Below are 18,397 nucleotides of genomic sequence, written 5' to 3'. Positions count from 1 at the left end.
ACAATAAATAAATAAATAAATAAATACATACATATATATATTATGATATGTTAAGAGTTAGTTTATTAATAAGTAATGAATAAAAATGATAAAATGGAACAATCAATAATTTAAAAAAATATATATATATTAAAAATATTAATTCAAGAATAAAAATATTGACAACACTGCCAATATTATATAAATTTTAGAGATATAAACAAATGAATTAATTTAGGCTCAATGCATGGAGCTCATTTAAAAACTCCCCCTGAAGAGAAAAAAAATAAATAAATATAAATGTATATATAATAAATATAATATATATTATATATATATATATATATATATATATTTTTTAGATAATGTTTTTATGGTATTACTATGGTTATATGCTGAAGCAAGTTGGACTTTTCATAAAATAACTCGTATAGCACTTCGCTAGAGTAAAACGGAAGTTGTCTGCATCAAAATAAAACAAAAAAACAAATAATATATATATTGAAATATATATATATTGAAATATATATATTTGTTTATTTATATATGAGCTAGCTAATTTTTTTTTTTTTTTTTTTTTTTTTTTTTTTTTTTTTTTTTTTTATTTTTTACCTTAACAAGTCATCAAATAAAATATTTTTGACCAAATAGCTATCCGTTTTTTTGTACAAATTTAATACAATGGATTGGATGAATAAGTCTGGTTTTAAATGAGTATTCACATTTAGAGCTAGATTTGGAAAGATATATTTCTTTGTAATATTATATATTTCTTTAAAGAAAAGAAAACGTTTATGATTTAAGGGATGAAATAAATGTATACTACCATCATTGGATAAGGAGAGAGCAAGGTTTGAGTTATCTTGTTTATTTAGTGCGTTAATAAATTTAACAATTCTTCTATTAAAATTAAAATAATTGAATATATAGAGATTATCAATATCTTGATAATTTTTATATGAGAATACAATAAAGTTGTTATAAACATCCATAGCAATGATTGATATAAAAGAATTGAATATAATATAATGACAACATAATATATTTAGATTGTTACTATAAAAATTTTTGGATATGGAAATAATACTTCGACTATCATATTGTTCTTCATAATTATACATATTAATAAAAATGCCTTTAAATAAATCAGCAATTATAATAAAATTTTTCATTATTTTAATATCACTAATATAAAAATTATTATCAAGAAAAGCACCTTTAGTGAAATCATTATCATTAACTTCATGTATATAAATTTTCGAATTAATACAATGAAGAATATTACTATAAGAGTTATTATGATAATCTTTCATATCATTCCAATAAGTATTATATTTATCTTCAATATTTAGAAAATATTCCTTTCCTTCATTTTTTGTAATAGTTTTATAATTTCTTCCTCCGTATGTATTATTATTATTATTATTGTAATTATCTGTGTGAACATAAAAGGGTAGGATTTGAGACACACAGTTGTTATATGTTTTTTTCATGTAAACTAGTAGCTTTCCTTTTTTGAAAGTTTGGTTTTCATTATTTGAATTATCTGTATTTAATATATCTTCCTTTTGATTAGTATCAGTTATATGTTTACCATCATTATTGAGATGATTATTATTATTTGTTTCTGATTTTATAATTCCTATTTGGTTCATCCCATCATTATTTTTGTTATTTTTTTGAATGGAATCAATCGATTTTGAGAGTTCATGAATATTAGTGGAAGAATTAAAATATGTGTCTAAATAATTTTTATTAAATTTAAAGAATATATTACTAAAATCGAGTATATATATATTTCCTTGTGTCTCTATCCGTTCATTAATATTTAATCCAGTGCTTATATAAATATATTCTTTATTATTAAGATATCCAAAAGATACACATTGAATTTCTTCACTATGTTCGAAAATATAATAACCATATATATGTTTACTATTTTCATGATATAATAATAATTTATAATATTTTGTATATGTTTTAACACATTGAATTAATTTATTATTTTTTCTTAATATATTATCATCTTTCAAATTATTTGTTGTATGTTCTGTATGTACAGGTAAAAATCTTTTCATTTTATGTGTATATTGATTATTAATACAATCATCTAGATATATATTAGGTATACATTGTATTTCTTCATTTTCATATAAAGTATTATTTTTTATTTCATCTTTTTGTAAATTAATTCTTTTTTTTAATAATTTCTTCAAACAATAATATTCATCATATTTTATTCTAACAACAACTGCTAGAACCTTTCCATATGTGATATGAAATGGATAATTATATGTTGAATTATAATAACAATTTTTTTTATTTACATATTTATCCTCATCACAATTATTCATATTATTACTATTAATATTATTATTATTATTATTATTATTGTTGCTATCGCTATTGTTATTATTGTTGTCATTTATTTCATTAATGTATTTTATTTTTTTTGCCATGCTATAGTCGTCTCCTCCACATTTGTGTTCTTTCTTCAAAACATAATCATCCTTTGATATACATATTTTATGAATATATGGATATGATAACATTTTTTTTGTTGAAAAAGTATCATTAAGTGACAGATTTATTAAAGTGGAACCTTTTAAAAAAAATATTATATCATTTTGTATGTTCATATAATATGGATTACAATATGAATTAATATATCCAAGGTATCTCTCATTATCATCTTGATAACATAAATAGCTATTATTATTATTATGATCATTTATTTCATATGTTTGATCATGTTTCATATTGGATGTATGAAAAAAATCTGATCTGATAGTAACTTGTCTGGATTTAGAAATTACATAATTATATTTATTATCATTTATACTAAATATTTGAAATTTATTATTTGAGAAACTTATAAATTCATTCTTATCTATTTTATGTAAACCTTTTATATGACCATAAATATCTTTAATATTATATAATATATTATTATATGCATGATATATATTGTAATTATTCTTCTTTTCATTTATTTCTTCCTCTTCTTTATTATTATCATAACATCGTTGTAGTTTTTCTTTATTCAAAGGATGTATATATAATTTACCTTTATAATTCGATAACAATAATATAGGATAATTAATATAATAACTATTCATTATATCTTTTTGAAATATTTCTTTTGATATATTTTTATCATCACTAAGATTTCTTGTCATTTGATTTATATCTATATATGGATATACAATAAGGCAATTATAAGGAACATTACAATTATTATAATAATCACTTGTTTTTTTTTTATTATTATTTTTTATTTTTTTTTTATTTTTCATTTTATTTGTAGAAGCTTTAAAATTAGATTCATCCAAAAGTATATATGAACCCTTGTAACTATTATCATCAAACATTTTATTATTAATATTAACGTTTGGATTTTTTGAAAGATATAACAAATTACTCATCAAGGGTTGAATAAATTTATGAACAAATATTTTAAATTTCAGACTTGAGAATAAATTTTTATTATTTTTTTTTTTGGTTATTGAAAAAAAAGATTTATATATTAATATTGGTCTACCTGTCAAAAATATGATTAAAAAATAATCCTTATTTAATTTAAAAAATAAAATATTAATAATTTTTTCTTCATCCAAATAATTTATAAATGATTTATCATTTTGATTAATTTTTTTGTTACTCTCATCCTCCACATTATTATTATTATTATTATCAATATCATTGTTGTCACATTTTATAATTTTTGGTTTATTTTTTTTTTTTAGATTTGATTTTTTATTTATTGTATTATATATATATTTAGGAACCCCCATTACATTATTACTTTTAAAAATAATTTTTTTCCTTCTGATATCAAAAATATTAAATGTTTTATTTGTATTAGACAAGTATGATAAATATATATGTCTTTTGTTATAATATAATGTAGACAAACATTCAATATTTTTTATATTAGGAATATATAATTGAAATATATTATCTATATCAATATGTTTGCTTTTTATAAAATCGTATAACATATATATATTTTTTATTTGAAATATATTATATATATTAAAATGATCATAAAGAAAATCCTCCTTATTTTTTTCTTTCTCATCATATGATATATTATATGTATGATTAATATTATTGTTACTAATACATTTGTGTGATGACTTTTTTTTTTTTTTTGTATATAAAATATTTTTTTCTTTTAAAAATTTGATAAAGCTAAATATATTTATTTCCTCTTGTTTATTTTCATATATTAAACAATGTAGAGTACATAGATTATATAAAAAAATTATATTTTTAATAATATGTATACATTGTTTTATAATATTTTTATTTAATACATATATAGAAGAATTATAATTTTCATATAAGATAATTAAATAATTTTCTATTAATTTACAACTTTTAATAGCATTATCAAAAGGAATATTTTTTATCAATATATATGTATTTTTATAATATAATATATTTATTTCATATTTACATATTTGTATTAAGAAAATATTTTTATAATTTAATATATCTATAGTTGTGTCTATTAAATTAATATTTGTTTTTATATTTTCTTTTTTTTCTATTAGAAAAAAATTTAAATATTTTTTTTGTAAATAATATTCAGTACCCTTCATTTCATAATAAAGATATTCATTTTGTTTTCTTATTCTTTTATATGACAAATAAAAAGATGATTTATTCACAAAATTTTTATCTTCCTTATTATTGTATTTATAGATATCATTATTTATTTCTTCATAATGTATATTTATATGATGTCTTGTTTTTATATTTCCTTTTTCATTAATATGATTATCTTTTTTTGGATTACATAGAATATTATTATGTTCATATAATATTATATATGGAAAATATATCTTCTTCAAATAAAATAGAACATGTTTATTATTAAAATAATTTAAATTTGTGTTTTTAAAAAATAATAAATATTTCTCAATACTCATCAATGTATTTGATATATATATTTCTTCATTATTATCTTTATTTTTGATATTCATATTTTTATAATTTGAATTACTTTTTATAATATACATAATTTTGTTTGAACAGAAATAGTTATCTCTACTAATATCATTAAAATCATTTTTATTCTTATCTATAATATTTATATTATTATCTATTTCTTTTATATCATCTATAATATCTTCATCCTTCTCTCCTTTTAATAATAATAAATTATTGTAACAATGTGGATCGTCCTTCTGTGTACTTGCTTTATCTTCAATGGGTTCATCATCTGAATACATAACATCATTCAAATTATTTATAAACATATCAGAATGGTTTCTTCCATCATCAAAACTGTTATTATTATTATTATTATTATTATTATTATTATTGTTGTTATTATTATCTTCATATTTATATAACACACTTATCCTTTCAGAGAATTGTTTTAAAAAAAGATTTCTTTTTAATTTATTATTTTCATACAAAATAAAATATTCATTCACTCTTGTCCTTTTTAAAAAGTTTATATTATCTATACATAATAAGATATATCTATCACTCTTTTCTTTTATATGATCATTTTTTTTATCACAAATTAATTTATCCTTATGATAATTTTTTAATTTCTTCATTTTAGATATGTCATTTATTTCTTTTTTATTATTATTACACTGTTCTTCTGTTAGATTTAATAAAATATATTGAAGGTGTGTGTCTTTAAATTTTTTATCACTAGTTCTATATTCCTTGTCACATACTCTTATTCTTTGTTTCTCTTGCAGTTGCGAGCAATGAATATTTTTAATAGAACATTGTAAAAATTCTATATCTAATTTAATATCAAGAGGTAATTCAAAAAACGTTTTATATATGGTACTTTTTTTCTTCCTTCCTATAAGAGATATATATACACTTTTATATATAGATGAGAAATGATCATATAATTTATATATATCTATCAATATTCCTTTACACGATATTTTATCAACCTTTGAAAAAAATAAAATATTATCCTTATTGTTATCATTTTGTATTTTATGTTTCGAATTTCTTGATTTTATATTCTCATTGTCTTTATCTTTCACTTGACTCTTTTGTATTAATATTTCTTCTTCATTTAAAGGAGTATCTTTATGAATATTAAAATTATTATTTGACATGTCATCTGTTATATCATTTGTTATATCATTTGTTATATCATTGTTTGTCGTTTTGTCATTCGCATCTTTTATATTGTCATTTATTTTTATTTTTATTTTTATTTTTTTTTTTTTCTTCAACAAAAATAAAGGAGAGGAATATTCTATATTTCCATGAGCATTTATTTTTGAAAAATGATTTTCTAATATTTTAATTTTTTTTTTATATTTTTGAAATAATAAATCATATTTTTTATTATTCAACTCTTTTGTATATTCATTGACATTTATATTTTTATTTAAATAATTTAATAAATCAAAAAGGAAATTATTATTTCTTTTATAATACTTTAACGTTTTATGAACATTTTGGTTTTTATTCTTATTTTTATTATTATTATTATTTTTATTTATATTTATTTTTTTTTTTTTTCTTTTTTTTATTTTTTTTTTTTTTTTTTCCATTTGAATAATATCATTTCTTGTACTCCTTTTTCTTTGTATTAATATACTATCATTATTTCTTGGTTTTACCTTTTCTGATTCTTCTATGAAATCAACAATCGTGTTATTCTTCTTATTATTATTATCATCATGATGATGATATGATGAAGAATCGTGTTGAATAATTTTATCATTTTGAAAAAGTTTATTTTCTATATCCTCATTTTTAGCTCTTTTGTTAGATTCAAACGAAAAGGTATTGGTATTTTTTCTTTTTCTAAAAATATGACTATTTATTTTTTTCTGATTTATATCATTTGTTTTAATTTTATTATTTTTATTTTTTCTTTTTATCTCCTCTTTTCTTCTTATGACACATATATCGGACACACCACCTATTCCATCATATGAATATACAAAATGGAAATATTTTGAAATATAAAAAAAAGTTGACGTTTTTATAGTAGACATAAATTTATATATTTTATTCCATCTCATTAGATTTATTAAATCATTAAGATCTTTAGATACATGACCATGTATGATATATTTTTTATTCAATAAAAATATATTATTATTTTTCATATGAACTTTTATAATTCTGAAATTTATATTAAAATATGTATAATCATAAAATAAACAATTATCTTTCATTGAATCAAATATTTCATTTATATAACAAGTCTTATTAAAAAAATAAACAACCTTTTTATAACTTATCATATTTATTATATATATATAATCATAACATATACATATAACAATATTTTTATATTTTAATATATCTACAATGTCGTTAGGAATATTATTTAATAATTCCACTATATCAAATTTATTGTTCTCAATTCTTAAAGTCACTAGTTTTAAATTTACCTCTTCAACTTTTCTCTGACCAACATTAATCTAAAGGAAAAATATTAAAATTAAAATTAAAATTAACACACAAATATATAAACATATAAACATATATATATATATATATATATATATATATATATATATATATATATATATATATTTATTTATTTATATCATTTTTATTTTTCTTACCGCATCCCTCTGAATAACTACGTTAGCCATATTATCATGATAAAATATTTTTTTTATAAAAACAAAATTTTTGTATATCTTATGTAATTTTATTTTACTTATATTATCAAGATATATATCTTTAGAAAAATAATTAGTTTGAATCTCCTTCCTCATCTTATCATTTTTCTCATTTCCTTTTGTCACTTCTATATTTTTTTTTTTGGTTGTATAAAATAAAGTATATAATGTTTTAAAATTATAAGAAAATGTAATGGAAAATTCACAAAAATTTATTTTTTTTTTTTTGGATTTTATAATTTTTTTTTTATTAAAATTTAAACAATAATTATTTAAAAAATATAATTCCTTTTTATATTCATCATCATTCTCATTTATTATCATATCTTCAACATGAGTTCTTTTATTATTTGATAATAATTTATTATTCTCATTATCTTTATTAAGTAATAACTTTAATTTAATTTTTTTTTTCTTTTTTTTTAATCTATATTTTCCACACTTCAATCTATTCACTTTTATATCAGAAAGGCGATTATGTTGAAGACTCGATTCTCCATATTTTATTAATTTCTCATTATTACTTATATTATGTATATTTTTATTTTTTTTATTTTTTATTTTTTTTTTTTTATATTTATAATTATCATATTTATGAATATAATTAATAGCACATGGCAAATTATAAAATAAAGATGAAAATTTTATTTCTCTATTAAATGTATGTCTCAATACTACTACTAAGCTATTTAAAAATTTATTATATTTATAAATTATAAAATGTAAATTCTTATAAATTAAAAGTATTCCACTTATACATTTTCTTTTTTTATTCAAAAATACATCTTTTAAAATAACTACTCTTAAAATGGGAGCATTTAATTTTGTTTCATATAATAAATATATATCCTTCTTTTCTTTATCATATTTATAAATATATAAATCTTTATTCTTTATAACAACAAGCTCGATACTTTTATCATTTAATAAGTTACCATATTCCAAATGATCTGCTTCACTTGAATTCCTAAGTTCTTCGATCTTTATGTCTATCATATTTATATAACTAACAATTTTTATATTATCTTAAAAAAGCAATAAACAGCCAAAAAAACACAAGCACATTATATAAATAAAAAAAAAAAAAAAATATATATATATATAATATATATATATATATATATAATATATTTTTTATATACATATCTTTTCAGGTGTGTATTTTTTTCGTTTCTTCACATTTGACAAATAAATAAAAATATATTTATTATTAAGATTTCCTTTATATATTCCTTTTTTTTTCTTTTTTTTTTTTAATAATATATATTTTTTCTAATGTTATTTCGACAAATTATTCTTCTATTCATATATCTATATCGCATCATATTTAATATAATATTAAAAAATGAAAAAGAAAAGGAACTACATTTTTTTTAATCTTATTATTTTTTATATAAAATAAATATAAAACTACAACATAGGCTTCTTTATTATATATAAATAAATATATATATATATATATATATGTTTATTTATTTATTTTTTTTTTTTTATTATATATATATATATATTTTTTTTTTTTTTTTTTTAATTCGTTTAAATTTTATATAAAGATGATATAATTTTTAAAAAAAAATTAAAATAAAAAAAATATAAATATTAAAACATCACATCGTACCATAAATTAATGCCTAAATTATTAAAAATAATTATTAGGATATTTTAATATATATATATATATATATATATGTTTATTTTTATTTTATTATATATATTATATATATATTATATTAATATATATATTATAAATGTATTTCATATATGTATACAATATATATACAAATATATAATATATATTATTATATGTATATATTTCATTTTTTATTAAAAATATTGTGCATCTTAATAATATTATAATTATATATTATTATATATATATATTTTTATCATTATTATATTATATATATATATTTCTTTACTTTATCCATCAATTTAATTTTATTATTTTATATTTTATATTTTTTTTTTGTTGAAATGTATAAAAATGCATTTTTTCCTATATGTTAAAAATACAACCATGTTTTTATAATAAAAATAAAATATGTATATAATATATGTATATATATATATTTTATTTTTTGTATCTTTTTTTTTAAAATATTAGAAATAATAACATTGTAGTAACAAGCATCAAATATATGTATATGTATATATATATATATATAATATATATATGTATAATATATGACAGTTTATATTGTGTTGTTTAATATATTTTATGTAATGATATAAATATTTGTTTGATATAAGATATTATTATTTATATATATTTTTAACAATTTCCCCTTTTTTTTTGTTGTCTTTGTTTTTTTTTTTTTTTTTTTGTATTTTTTTAAAAAAAATGACTAGCCAAACAACCACTGCCGTTTTTAGTAGTGATTTGCAAACATTCATAGTTACAAAATATGATCCCTTGTTGAGCATTGTAAAAGAATTAAATGATAAATTACAAAATTCTGAAAAAGGTTAAAAGGAAATATAATATATATATATATTGAAATTTATATGGGATGTATATAAGTGTCTTATTTTTATTTTCTTTTTAATGAAAAAAAAAAAAAAAAAAAAAAAAAAAAAAAAAAATATTATATTGTATTATATTATGTTATATTATTTTTTATTTTTTATTTTATTTGTTTGGTGCACAGATAAATACCACTTAGAAAAGCGCATCATGAAGTTAGAAAAACAAATGGTTCTTTTATTAGAAAAACTAGAAGTTAGCGATATTTTATTTGAAAATGAAGGGAAAGAAAAAAAAGAGGAACAAAAAAAAAATCAAAAAATTGAAAGTGAAGAAAATTTATTATCTCCTTGGTTATTTTCATGTCAATTAGGAACACCATTATCATCTTTGCAAGTTCTTTTAGAATTTAATGTAAATAATACTATAGAATTAAATGTAAAATTATGGAAACGTGAAGAAGATATGTGGATTAATATTCTAGAAGATATTTCATCCAATTATAATAATTATTTACCAGATTCTTTAAATCTTCTTGATTTAAGAAAGGCTGCAAGAAAATGTCTACTTAATATATGTATGAATGAAATATTAATAGTATTAAGAAACGTACCAGGGAAATCTCAAGCACTTTATAATACAACAACAATGACACTGGTAGCAATTTTAGCATCAGCAATTTATGAAGCTTGGAAAAGAATAGAGTTAACAGACCCAGTTTCATTGGGAAGGATAGTACTTGTATTGGATGGTATGATTTGTATAAACAAAAAAAAAAAAATTTAGGCACACACATATATATATGTATATGTATTTTTATTTTTATTTTTATTTTATTTTTATTTTAGGTGAAGATGTTGGATCAAGATTAAGAGCAGGAAATAAAAAGTTAAAAATAGAACCCTTAAATTAAAATGTGTATATATAATATTTATTATTACACTTTGTATAAATATTCATTCCCCGTATTAAATATATATATATATATATATATATATATATATATATATATTTATATATATATTTTTCTTAATTTGTATTATTAAATTTTACCTTAACATATTGACAGGTAGCTATTTTTTTTTTTTTTTTTTTTTTTAAATTTTTGTTTTTTTTATATTTTAAATTTTTAAGTTTTATTTATTTTATTTTATTCCATTTCATTTTTTTAGTTTGTTTAAACAAAAAATTTTGACGAGTTTGATAATATTTTTTAAATAAACATTTCTCTACTTTTACTGAATTTGTTATATTATACTATTTTATATTATTTTATATTATTTATTTATTTTTGTTTTTTCTGTACAAAATATTCTTAACACCTGAATTGTTCAGAATTTTTATAATTCATGTGTATCAAAAAGGGAATATATATATAAATATATATAAATATATATATACACAAAAAAATAATAAAATAAAAAAAAACAAGATAAACATATATATAAACATATATATAAACATAAAAGATATATATATAATATATTTATTTATTTTCCCTTTATATTATAATACTTGTTTTATGTCATTATAAAAAAGGTACAGATAGCAATGTTGAAAAATTCGTATAATGAAAAAATTTTAACTTCCATTTCTATTTTTTTTTTTTTTTTTTTTTTTTTTTTTATTTACTTACTATATAATGTATATTTGAAAATTGGATATTCCCCAGGATATTAAATTTGGTTCATCTTTTTCTATATTTGTTCCAAAATAAACCATTAATTTATTTGAATTATGTGGAATAATAATATCGATTATAGAAAAAAATTTAGATTCTCCTGTAGTATTTCCACAAATATTAATAGAATTTTGTTTATTTATTTGTGAGTGTGTATCAGTCCATACATAATATTTTTCTTCTTTTTCATCTGTAGCAATTTTCATATAAGCTGTTTGATTATTCCAGTTATCAATAAAATGGAAATTACATTTTATACGTATTTGTGAATGGCTTGGAATATTTTCAAAGGTTTTGAATATTTCTCCTTTTGATAATTTTCCATATCCACCTAATAAATTAATTCCACCACATGAAGAAGTATAATTAAAAAATTGATCTCCACTCCATCCTTTAGTATTTGAACTATTTGAAAAATCTTCATGTACAAACATTTGAAATTGATTAACATTCATAATTTTTAATATTCCTTGTATATTCAATATCTTTACAGATAAATCCAAATTAAAAAAATTCAAATTTTCGTGTTCATCAATAGTTACAAGAGGTTTATTTTTTTTACTTATTATTAATTCACTTCTTTCATTTAATCCTATTTTATATTCACTCTCTTCATTTACAAATAATATGCCGTTCTCTCGATTATTTTTAGATGATATTTTTAAATTGGCAACTGTCAAACTACCCTTGACAGACAATTCGTTATCGCACTTGACATTTTTAAAAAAGGAAAGCAGGAAGAAATAAATAAATAGGAATCTCATTTGTCTTATCGTTACGTGATAATAAAATATATATATATATATATATATATATATATATATATATATGAATACATAAATAATTACACATATATATATATTTATTTATTTATTTATATTTATGCTCTTTTTCTTTTCTTGATTGTTCATTTATATAATAATTAGATAAGGTTTTAAAAAAATCCCACAAAAAATATAATAATAATAATACAGGTGAGAATATTATATGTATATACACTTTAATATTAGTTTAAAATTAAAGTTATATCTTTAATTTTTTTTTTATACTATGAGAATAAATACAACATTTCAACATATAATAATAATTGCTCCTACGAAATGTTTAAATTTATTTGTATATAAATATATATTATATATACAAGTAAGGACATCCATACAACTGTAAATACCATCATGAAAATAACAAGAGGCAAGAATGAAATTTTTTAAAAACCTGAAATGTATATAATTATGCATATATTTGCATACCTACATATATATATATATATATATATTTATTTATATTTATATTTATATAATGTCAAATATTAAACTCAGACAAGATTTTATAATAAGACGTTGAGGTATCCATATCCATTTCAAGGAATTGTATTTTTTGTATATCCATTTGTTCTTTCAATAAATTTGTTAAATCATAATCTGTATAGAAAAAAGGAAATATTTGAGGTTTTTTATTCATATACATTTTTTTCATATAAGAATTTTTCATAATAGTTAAATGAGGTGTAATATGTTGTAAATCATTTGGATTTTTATTTAATTCGTTTTTATTATTATTTGATATTTTTTCTTTTGTCATTTTTTTATTATTAAAAATAATTTTTATTCCTCTTTTAGAAAATGAATCTATTAAATGGTTTATCATATTTATAATATATTTATTACTATTTTCTTTTAAACTTAAATATAAAACATCATTACGAAATGTATCTAATTTGTCAAAAAATATTTTTTCTTTATTCATATTTTTTATCTTTTCCATGCCTTCATTGAATGCTTCTTTTGATAGTTCTATTTGATCCTTTTTAATATGTAAAATTAAAAGAGAAATATGAAATTTATTTCTTTCAATAATACAATCTTTTAATTCATCATATTTTATAAGAATATGTTTTTGTATGTTTATTAATTCATTACAAATATTTTCATTGTTTATAGGTATACATATAAAATAATTCGGCCTTAAGTAGCTCATCTTATTATTATTTCTTAAACTATGAAAACAAGGAAATAGCGTATTATTATGCTGATAATGATTTTGAATCAATAAAGAAGAACAACTTAAATAATGGTATATGCTTCTTTTAATATTCATTTATAAAAATAAAAAAATGTAACCCTTACAAATATATGCAATTACATCATTGGTATATTTAAAAAAAAAAAAAAAAAAAAAAAAAAAAAAATATATATATATATAATATATATATAAATATATACATATGTAATCTTAATAACATTACCTATATTTTTACGTGTGCAATTTATTAGAACAAAAAATATTAGGTATGAAATATTAAAAAAAAAAGAAAAGGAAAGAAACAGTTGTTTTAAAATATTTATGAATATATATATTATATATATGTTTATATATTTTATATATATATTTTTATTATAATAATAAAACATTACATACATATACTTCAAATTTTTTTTATAATTTGAAAATATAAAAATGCTTCCACTCTTGTATTCATATTTTTATAATTCACAAAATGATAATAGTTACTTAATAAATTATGTATATAAATAAATAAAAAACATATACATATATTCATATAAACTTATTAATTATGATAAATAGTATTATATATCTTTCCACATAAATATTTAATTAATCTTACTATTTTTTTTTTTTTTTTTATCTTTATGTCGTACTGTTTAGCCCTGAAGTCCTCCTTTTTAGTATGTTCCTTTTCTTAACAAATCTTTGGAAGGAAAAAAAAAACCAAAATTTCTTCTTTAAATCAATTACAACAATCGAAGGCAAATTAAATGTAGATAGAAAAAAAAAGAAACTTAGCTCTAAAACGACCAAATATATTAATTACATATTTTTAAAAAGGAAAAAGGCAGAACAAAAAATCCATCTAAATAATATAAAAAGGAAACTTCTTAAAAATATCTCTTCTTCCTTGTCAAGCCCATTAGAACCATTCCACGTTATTTGTAATTTCAAAAATGATAAATTAAAAGCTCTCAAAAAATACAACATAGAGGAAAAACAAAATAATGCACAGAATCTCATAAAAAATATATCTCAACAAAATGTGTCAAATGTAGAATATCTTAAATGTACTGCCTCCAAGAGAGGAGAAGAAAATAATCATTTAATTGAAACAAACTCACCAAAGGAGGAAAATGGATCTTTCATCCAAATGGGTGATGTGAATTGTGTCAATTATGATAGGAAGTATATGAACGGACAGGTAAATGTTACAAATAGCCAAAAAAATGATATGAACGGACAGGTAAATATTACAAATAGCCAAAAAAATGATATGAACGTACAGGAAAATATTACATATAACCAAACAAATTATATGAACGTACAGGAAAATATTACATATAACCAAACACATTATATGAACGTACAGGAAAATATTACATATAACCAAACACATTATATGAACGTACAGGAAAATATTACAAATAGCACAATCCTTACAAGTGATAATCCTTCTGGAATGCCCATTTATAACGACACCGACTCTGATAGATACCTAGAAGAAAATAAATTCCTACCAACGGTGTGCATCAAGAAAGATAAAGAAATGAAAGATATAAAGAGTTGGAATAATATCAATAACATTATAGACCTTAGAAAGAATAAGGAGTTGTGTAACATATATTTGATTACTAGTATGATAAATATATATCATGAGAATAATTACAATTATATAATATTAAAGATATTAAAAGAGATGAAGCATATCCATTGTATGAGTATGAAGCATATAAGTTTAATTATATACAATATGTATAAATATTATTACATTCAATATATAAAAAATATATTTTATAGATCAGACGAAATAAATCGAACTAACTTTTATAATAGTTATTACATGTTTCCAGAAGATGGCATATTATATAATAATGAGTTTAAAATAAAAGAAGTGTTGTTAGATGTAGAAATAATAAAAAAGTTTTTACTATCCATATCAGGTATAATTAAGACGAATATATATGACGAACGTGATATGAATGTGTTAAGTAAGATATTGTTTGTATATTGTTTTTTTGAAATAAATAATAAAGAAATGAGTGAATTATTAATTGATAAAATTTTGAAAAGTATGTATATAAAAGGAAATAAAAGAATAAAATATTTTTCTTTAATATCTTTATCTTTTGAGAAGTTAAAGATATATTATTCTAAAGTACATTTATTACATTCTAATTTATTAATAAAAAAAATGAATAAATTAATAAAAGAGCATAATAATAAGTTAATTATAAATAATAAATATAAGATGAAGATGAAAAAGAAAAAATTAGAACGTATTAATTTATTTCAAGTTCATAAAAAGGACAAAAAATTTTTGTTAATTGATATGAAGGATATTATAACATATTTGTATATAATTAAGAAGAATAATATAAAAAATAATAAATTTATAAAGACCTTGTTAAAATATTGTAAGATATTTTTGTTTAAAATAAATTGGGAAGATACAAATAATAGTTATATATATTCTTATTATCATAAAGTAAATAAAAAATCATATAGAACATTAGATTTATTTTGTAATGAGGAAAATATCATACCATTGTGTTATCAGAATGATATGTTAAGAAATATAAAATTATATAAATCGTTTGAAAATGAGATGGAAATAAAGAGAAAAAAAAATTTATTAAATTCTTATAGGGATATTATTATATCAAATAGAAGAATTAGAGGAAGAGGAAAAGTTAAGGTTAGACTAATAAATAGTCAAAATAGAAAAAAAAAAATATCTCATAATAATATAAATAAATATTTAGCTTTATATTCGTTGTATAATATAAATAAAACAGAACAGAATTATGGAATACTTACAAATGATTATAGAAATAATGTATTAAGACAAGTGCAAAATATTAGGAGAGAAACTAAGTCTAGAGAGAAATTAATATTTATAAGAAGGAGATCAAAGGAGATGATGGAAAATCATAATAACAATAAAGAAGACAAAAATATTAAAGATGTAGAAAAAATAAATGATATTCTTATGAATAATCAAAATGATAATAAAGTAATAAATAGTGAGTTGATTTATTCAAAAAATGAAATGTTTAATATATATAAGAAAGGTATATATAATACTACTTATGATAAGATGAATAAATATTTGAATAATAAAAATAAATTATATGATATTGAAAATGAAAATATAACAAATAAATATGATATAAATTTAATATGTATGAGTATATTTCTTAATTATTTAATTTCATATGATTATTTAGTTTTAAAAAATATTTCAGAGTTTAATAGTTTAATAGAAATGTATATGAATTTAATAAGAGGTACTAACATGAAGAATATCCATTTTTTATATATGTGTAAGATAATAGAAATTAATAGACAAATACATTTGTATAATAATTTTTTAATCAAATTAATTTATTCATCTATTTTATATAATTGTAAAAATGGATTGTCTTCTTTTCTTAGTATGTTGAAGATAGTAGGAAATGTCAATACATTGAAAAAAACAAATAAAAAAATAAAAGACACTTTAATAAAAAAAAAGAATAATTCTATTGATAGTACTGATTGTTTCAATGATAAAATATATGATAATTATAATAATTATTATAAACCATATGAGATAAATTATAATGTTGATGATGACATATTATTATTTAAGTTAAATCGTTCGAGATATATGTGGTTATATTCTATAATTAATTTATATAAAGAATTATTAAAAAGTAAAATACATGACTATATATTGAATGATATGTTGATAAAAAAATTAATTGTCTTAATAGAAATAGATTATGATTCTAAACAGTTAAGTTATACACCTATTTATGGATGTATAAAGTTATTATATATGATTGAAAATGGTATGAAGGTAAATATAAATAAAAAAAATAAAGAGAAATATATTATTAATTTTAAAAAGGATGATGTTGAAGAGGAGGAGGAGGAGGAGGAAGAATATTATAATTCCTTACAGAATACATGTAACAAACTATTATTTATAATTTTAAAAAAAATGGAATATATTACATTGATCAATACAAATGATATATTATTATTATTAAAAATTTATAAATATATTAATAAAATAAAAATATATAGAAAAGGATTTGAAAATGATAATTATGAAATGATATTAAAAATTGATAATATGTTAAAAAAAAAAATAATTCTTGAAAATAAAAATATATATAATTTGAATATTATAAATTTTATAAAATTATATATATATAGTGATAATAAATTAAGGAATGAACTTTTTCATATGACTAATTTAAGTGATCATTTTTTATTATTAATAAATAAAATGAATAATAATATGTATTTTTTTGATTTATATAAATGTATATATATATATATGTATAATTATATAGATGAGGAAATCAGCAAATTAAATGATAAAAAAATTTTTATAAAGAAAGATCATATTATAAGTTCAATAAAGATGTTAGAATTTTTAAGAAATTATATGACCAAAAATATGAATAAAATACAGAATAAATATATTTATAAAATTATAATGTATAACTTTTTTTATATAAATCATTGTATAAAATTATCAAACATGTTATGGTCTTCTAAATGTAGTAGCAAAAAAAAAAAATTCATTTATAATGATAAGATAAATATAAATAAATATTACAATTATGATTATAT

The 18,397-nt window shown here is 17.9% G+C and overlaps 5 protein-coding genes across 5 annotated transcripts in view; 2 read left to right on the top strand and 3 right to left on the bottom strand.

Annotated features, from left to right (window-relative positions):
• Positions 1 to 208: 208 nt before the first annotated feature.
• On the bottom strand, positions 209 to 8,612 carry PADL01_0512200 (conserved Plasmodium protein, unknown function; the record flags this gene model as incomplete). Its single annotated transcript, XM_028685483.1, has 4 exons — positions 209 to 250; positions 363 to 441; positions 592 to 7,409; positions 7,557 to 8,612. The coding sequence occupies 4 exons, from the start codon at positions 8,610 to 8,612 to the stop codon at positions 209 to 211; spliced, it is 7,995 nt and encodes a 2,664-aa protein (XP_028536977.1).
• A 1,345-nt stretch (positions 8,613 to 9,957) lies between these two features.
• Positions 9,958 to 10,993, top strand: PADL01_0512100 (conserved Plasmodium protein, unknown function; the record flags this gene model as incomplete). The annotated part of the gene is made up of 3 exons (XM_028685482.1): positions 9,958 to 10,081; positions 10,265 to 10,831; positions 10,929 to 10,993. The coding sequence occupies 3 exons, from the start codon at positions 9,958 to 9,960 to the stop codon at positions 10,991 to 10,993; spliced, it is 756 nt and encodes a 251-aa protein (XP_028536976.1).
• Positions 10,994 to 11,715: 722 nt separating this feature from the next.
• On the bottom strand, positions 11,716 to 12,525 carry PADL01_0512000 (conserved Plasmodium protein, unknown function; the record flags this gene model as incomplete). Its single annotated transcript, XM_028685481.1, has 1 exon — positions 11,716 to 12,525. One exon carries the CDS (start codon positions 12,523 to 12,525, stop codon positions 11,716 to 11,718), a length of 810 nt encoding a protein of 269 aa, XP_028536975.1.
• Positions 12,526 to 13,063: 538 nt separating this feature from the next.
• On the bottom strand, positions 13,064 to 13,858 carry PADL01_0511900 (conserved Plasmodium protein, unknown function; the record flags this gene model as incomplete). Its single annotated transcript, XM_028685479.1, has 1 exon — positions 13,064 to 13,858. One exon carries the CDS (start codon positions 13,856 to 13,858, stop codon positions 13,064 to 13,066), a length of 795 nt encoding a protein of 264 aa, XP_028536974.1.
• A 592-nt stretch (positions 13,859 to 14,450) lies between these two features.
• Positions 14,451 to 18,397, top strand: part of PADL01_0511800 (conserved Plasmodium protein, unknown function) — a gene marked incomplete at both ends in the record, with an annotated part of 4,863 nt that continues 916 nt past the window's right edge. The window contains one exon of the mRNA XM_028685478.1: positions 14,451 to 18,397. This exon is cut by the window's right edge and continues 916 nt beyond it. Within this exon, the coding sequence (XP_028536973.1) occupies positions 14,451 to 18,397 (3,947 nt within the window).

Source organism: Plasmodium sp. gorilla clade G2, assembly GCF_900097015.1.
Source record: "Plasmodium sp. gorilla clade G2 genome assembly, chromosome: 5".
In the NCBI taxonomy this organism is placed as follows: domain Eukaryota; phylum Apicomplexa; class Aconoidasida; order Haemosporida; family Plasmodiidae; genus Plasmodium; species Plasmodium adleri (nom. inval.).
Note: the sequence above shows the minus strand (reverse complement) of the source record. Positions and strands in the feature narration are given on the sequence as shown.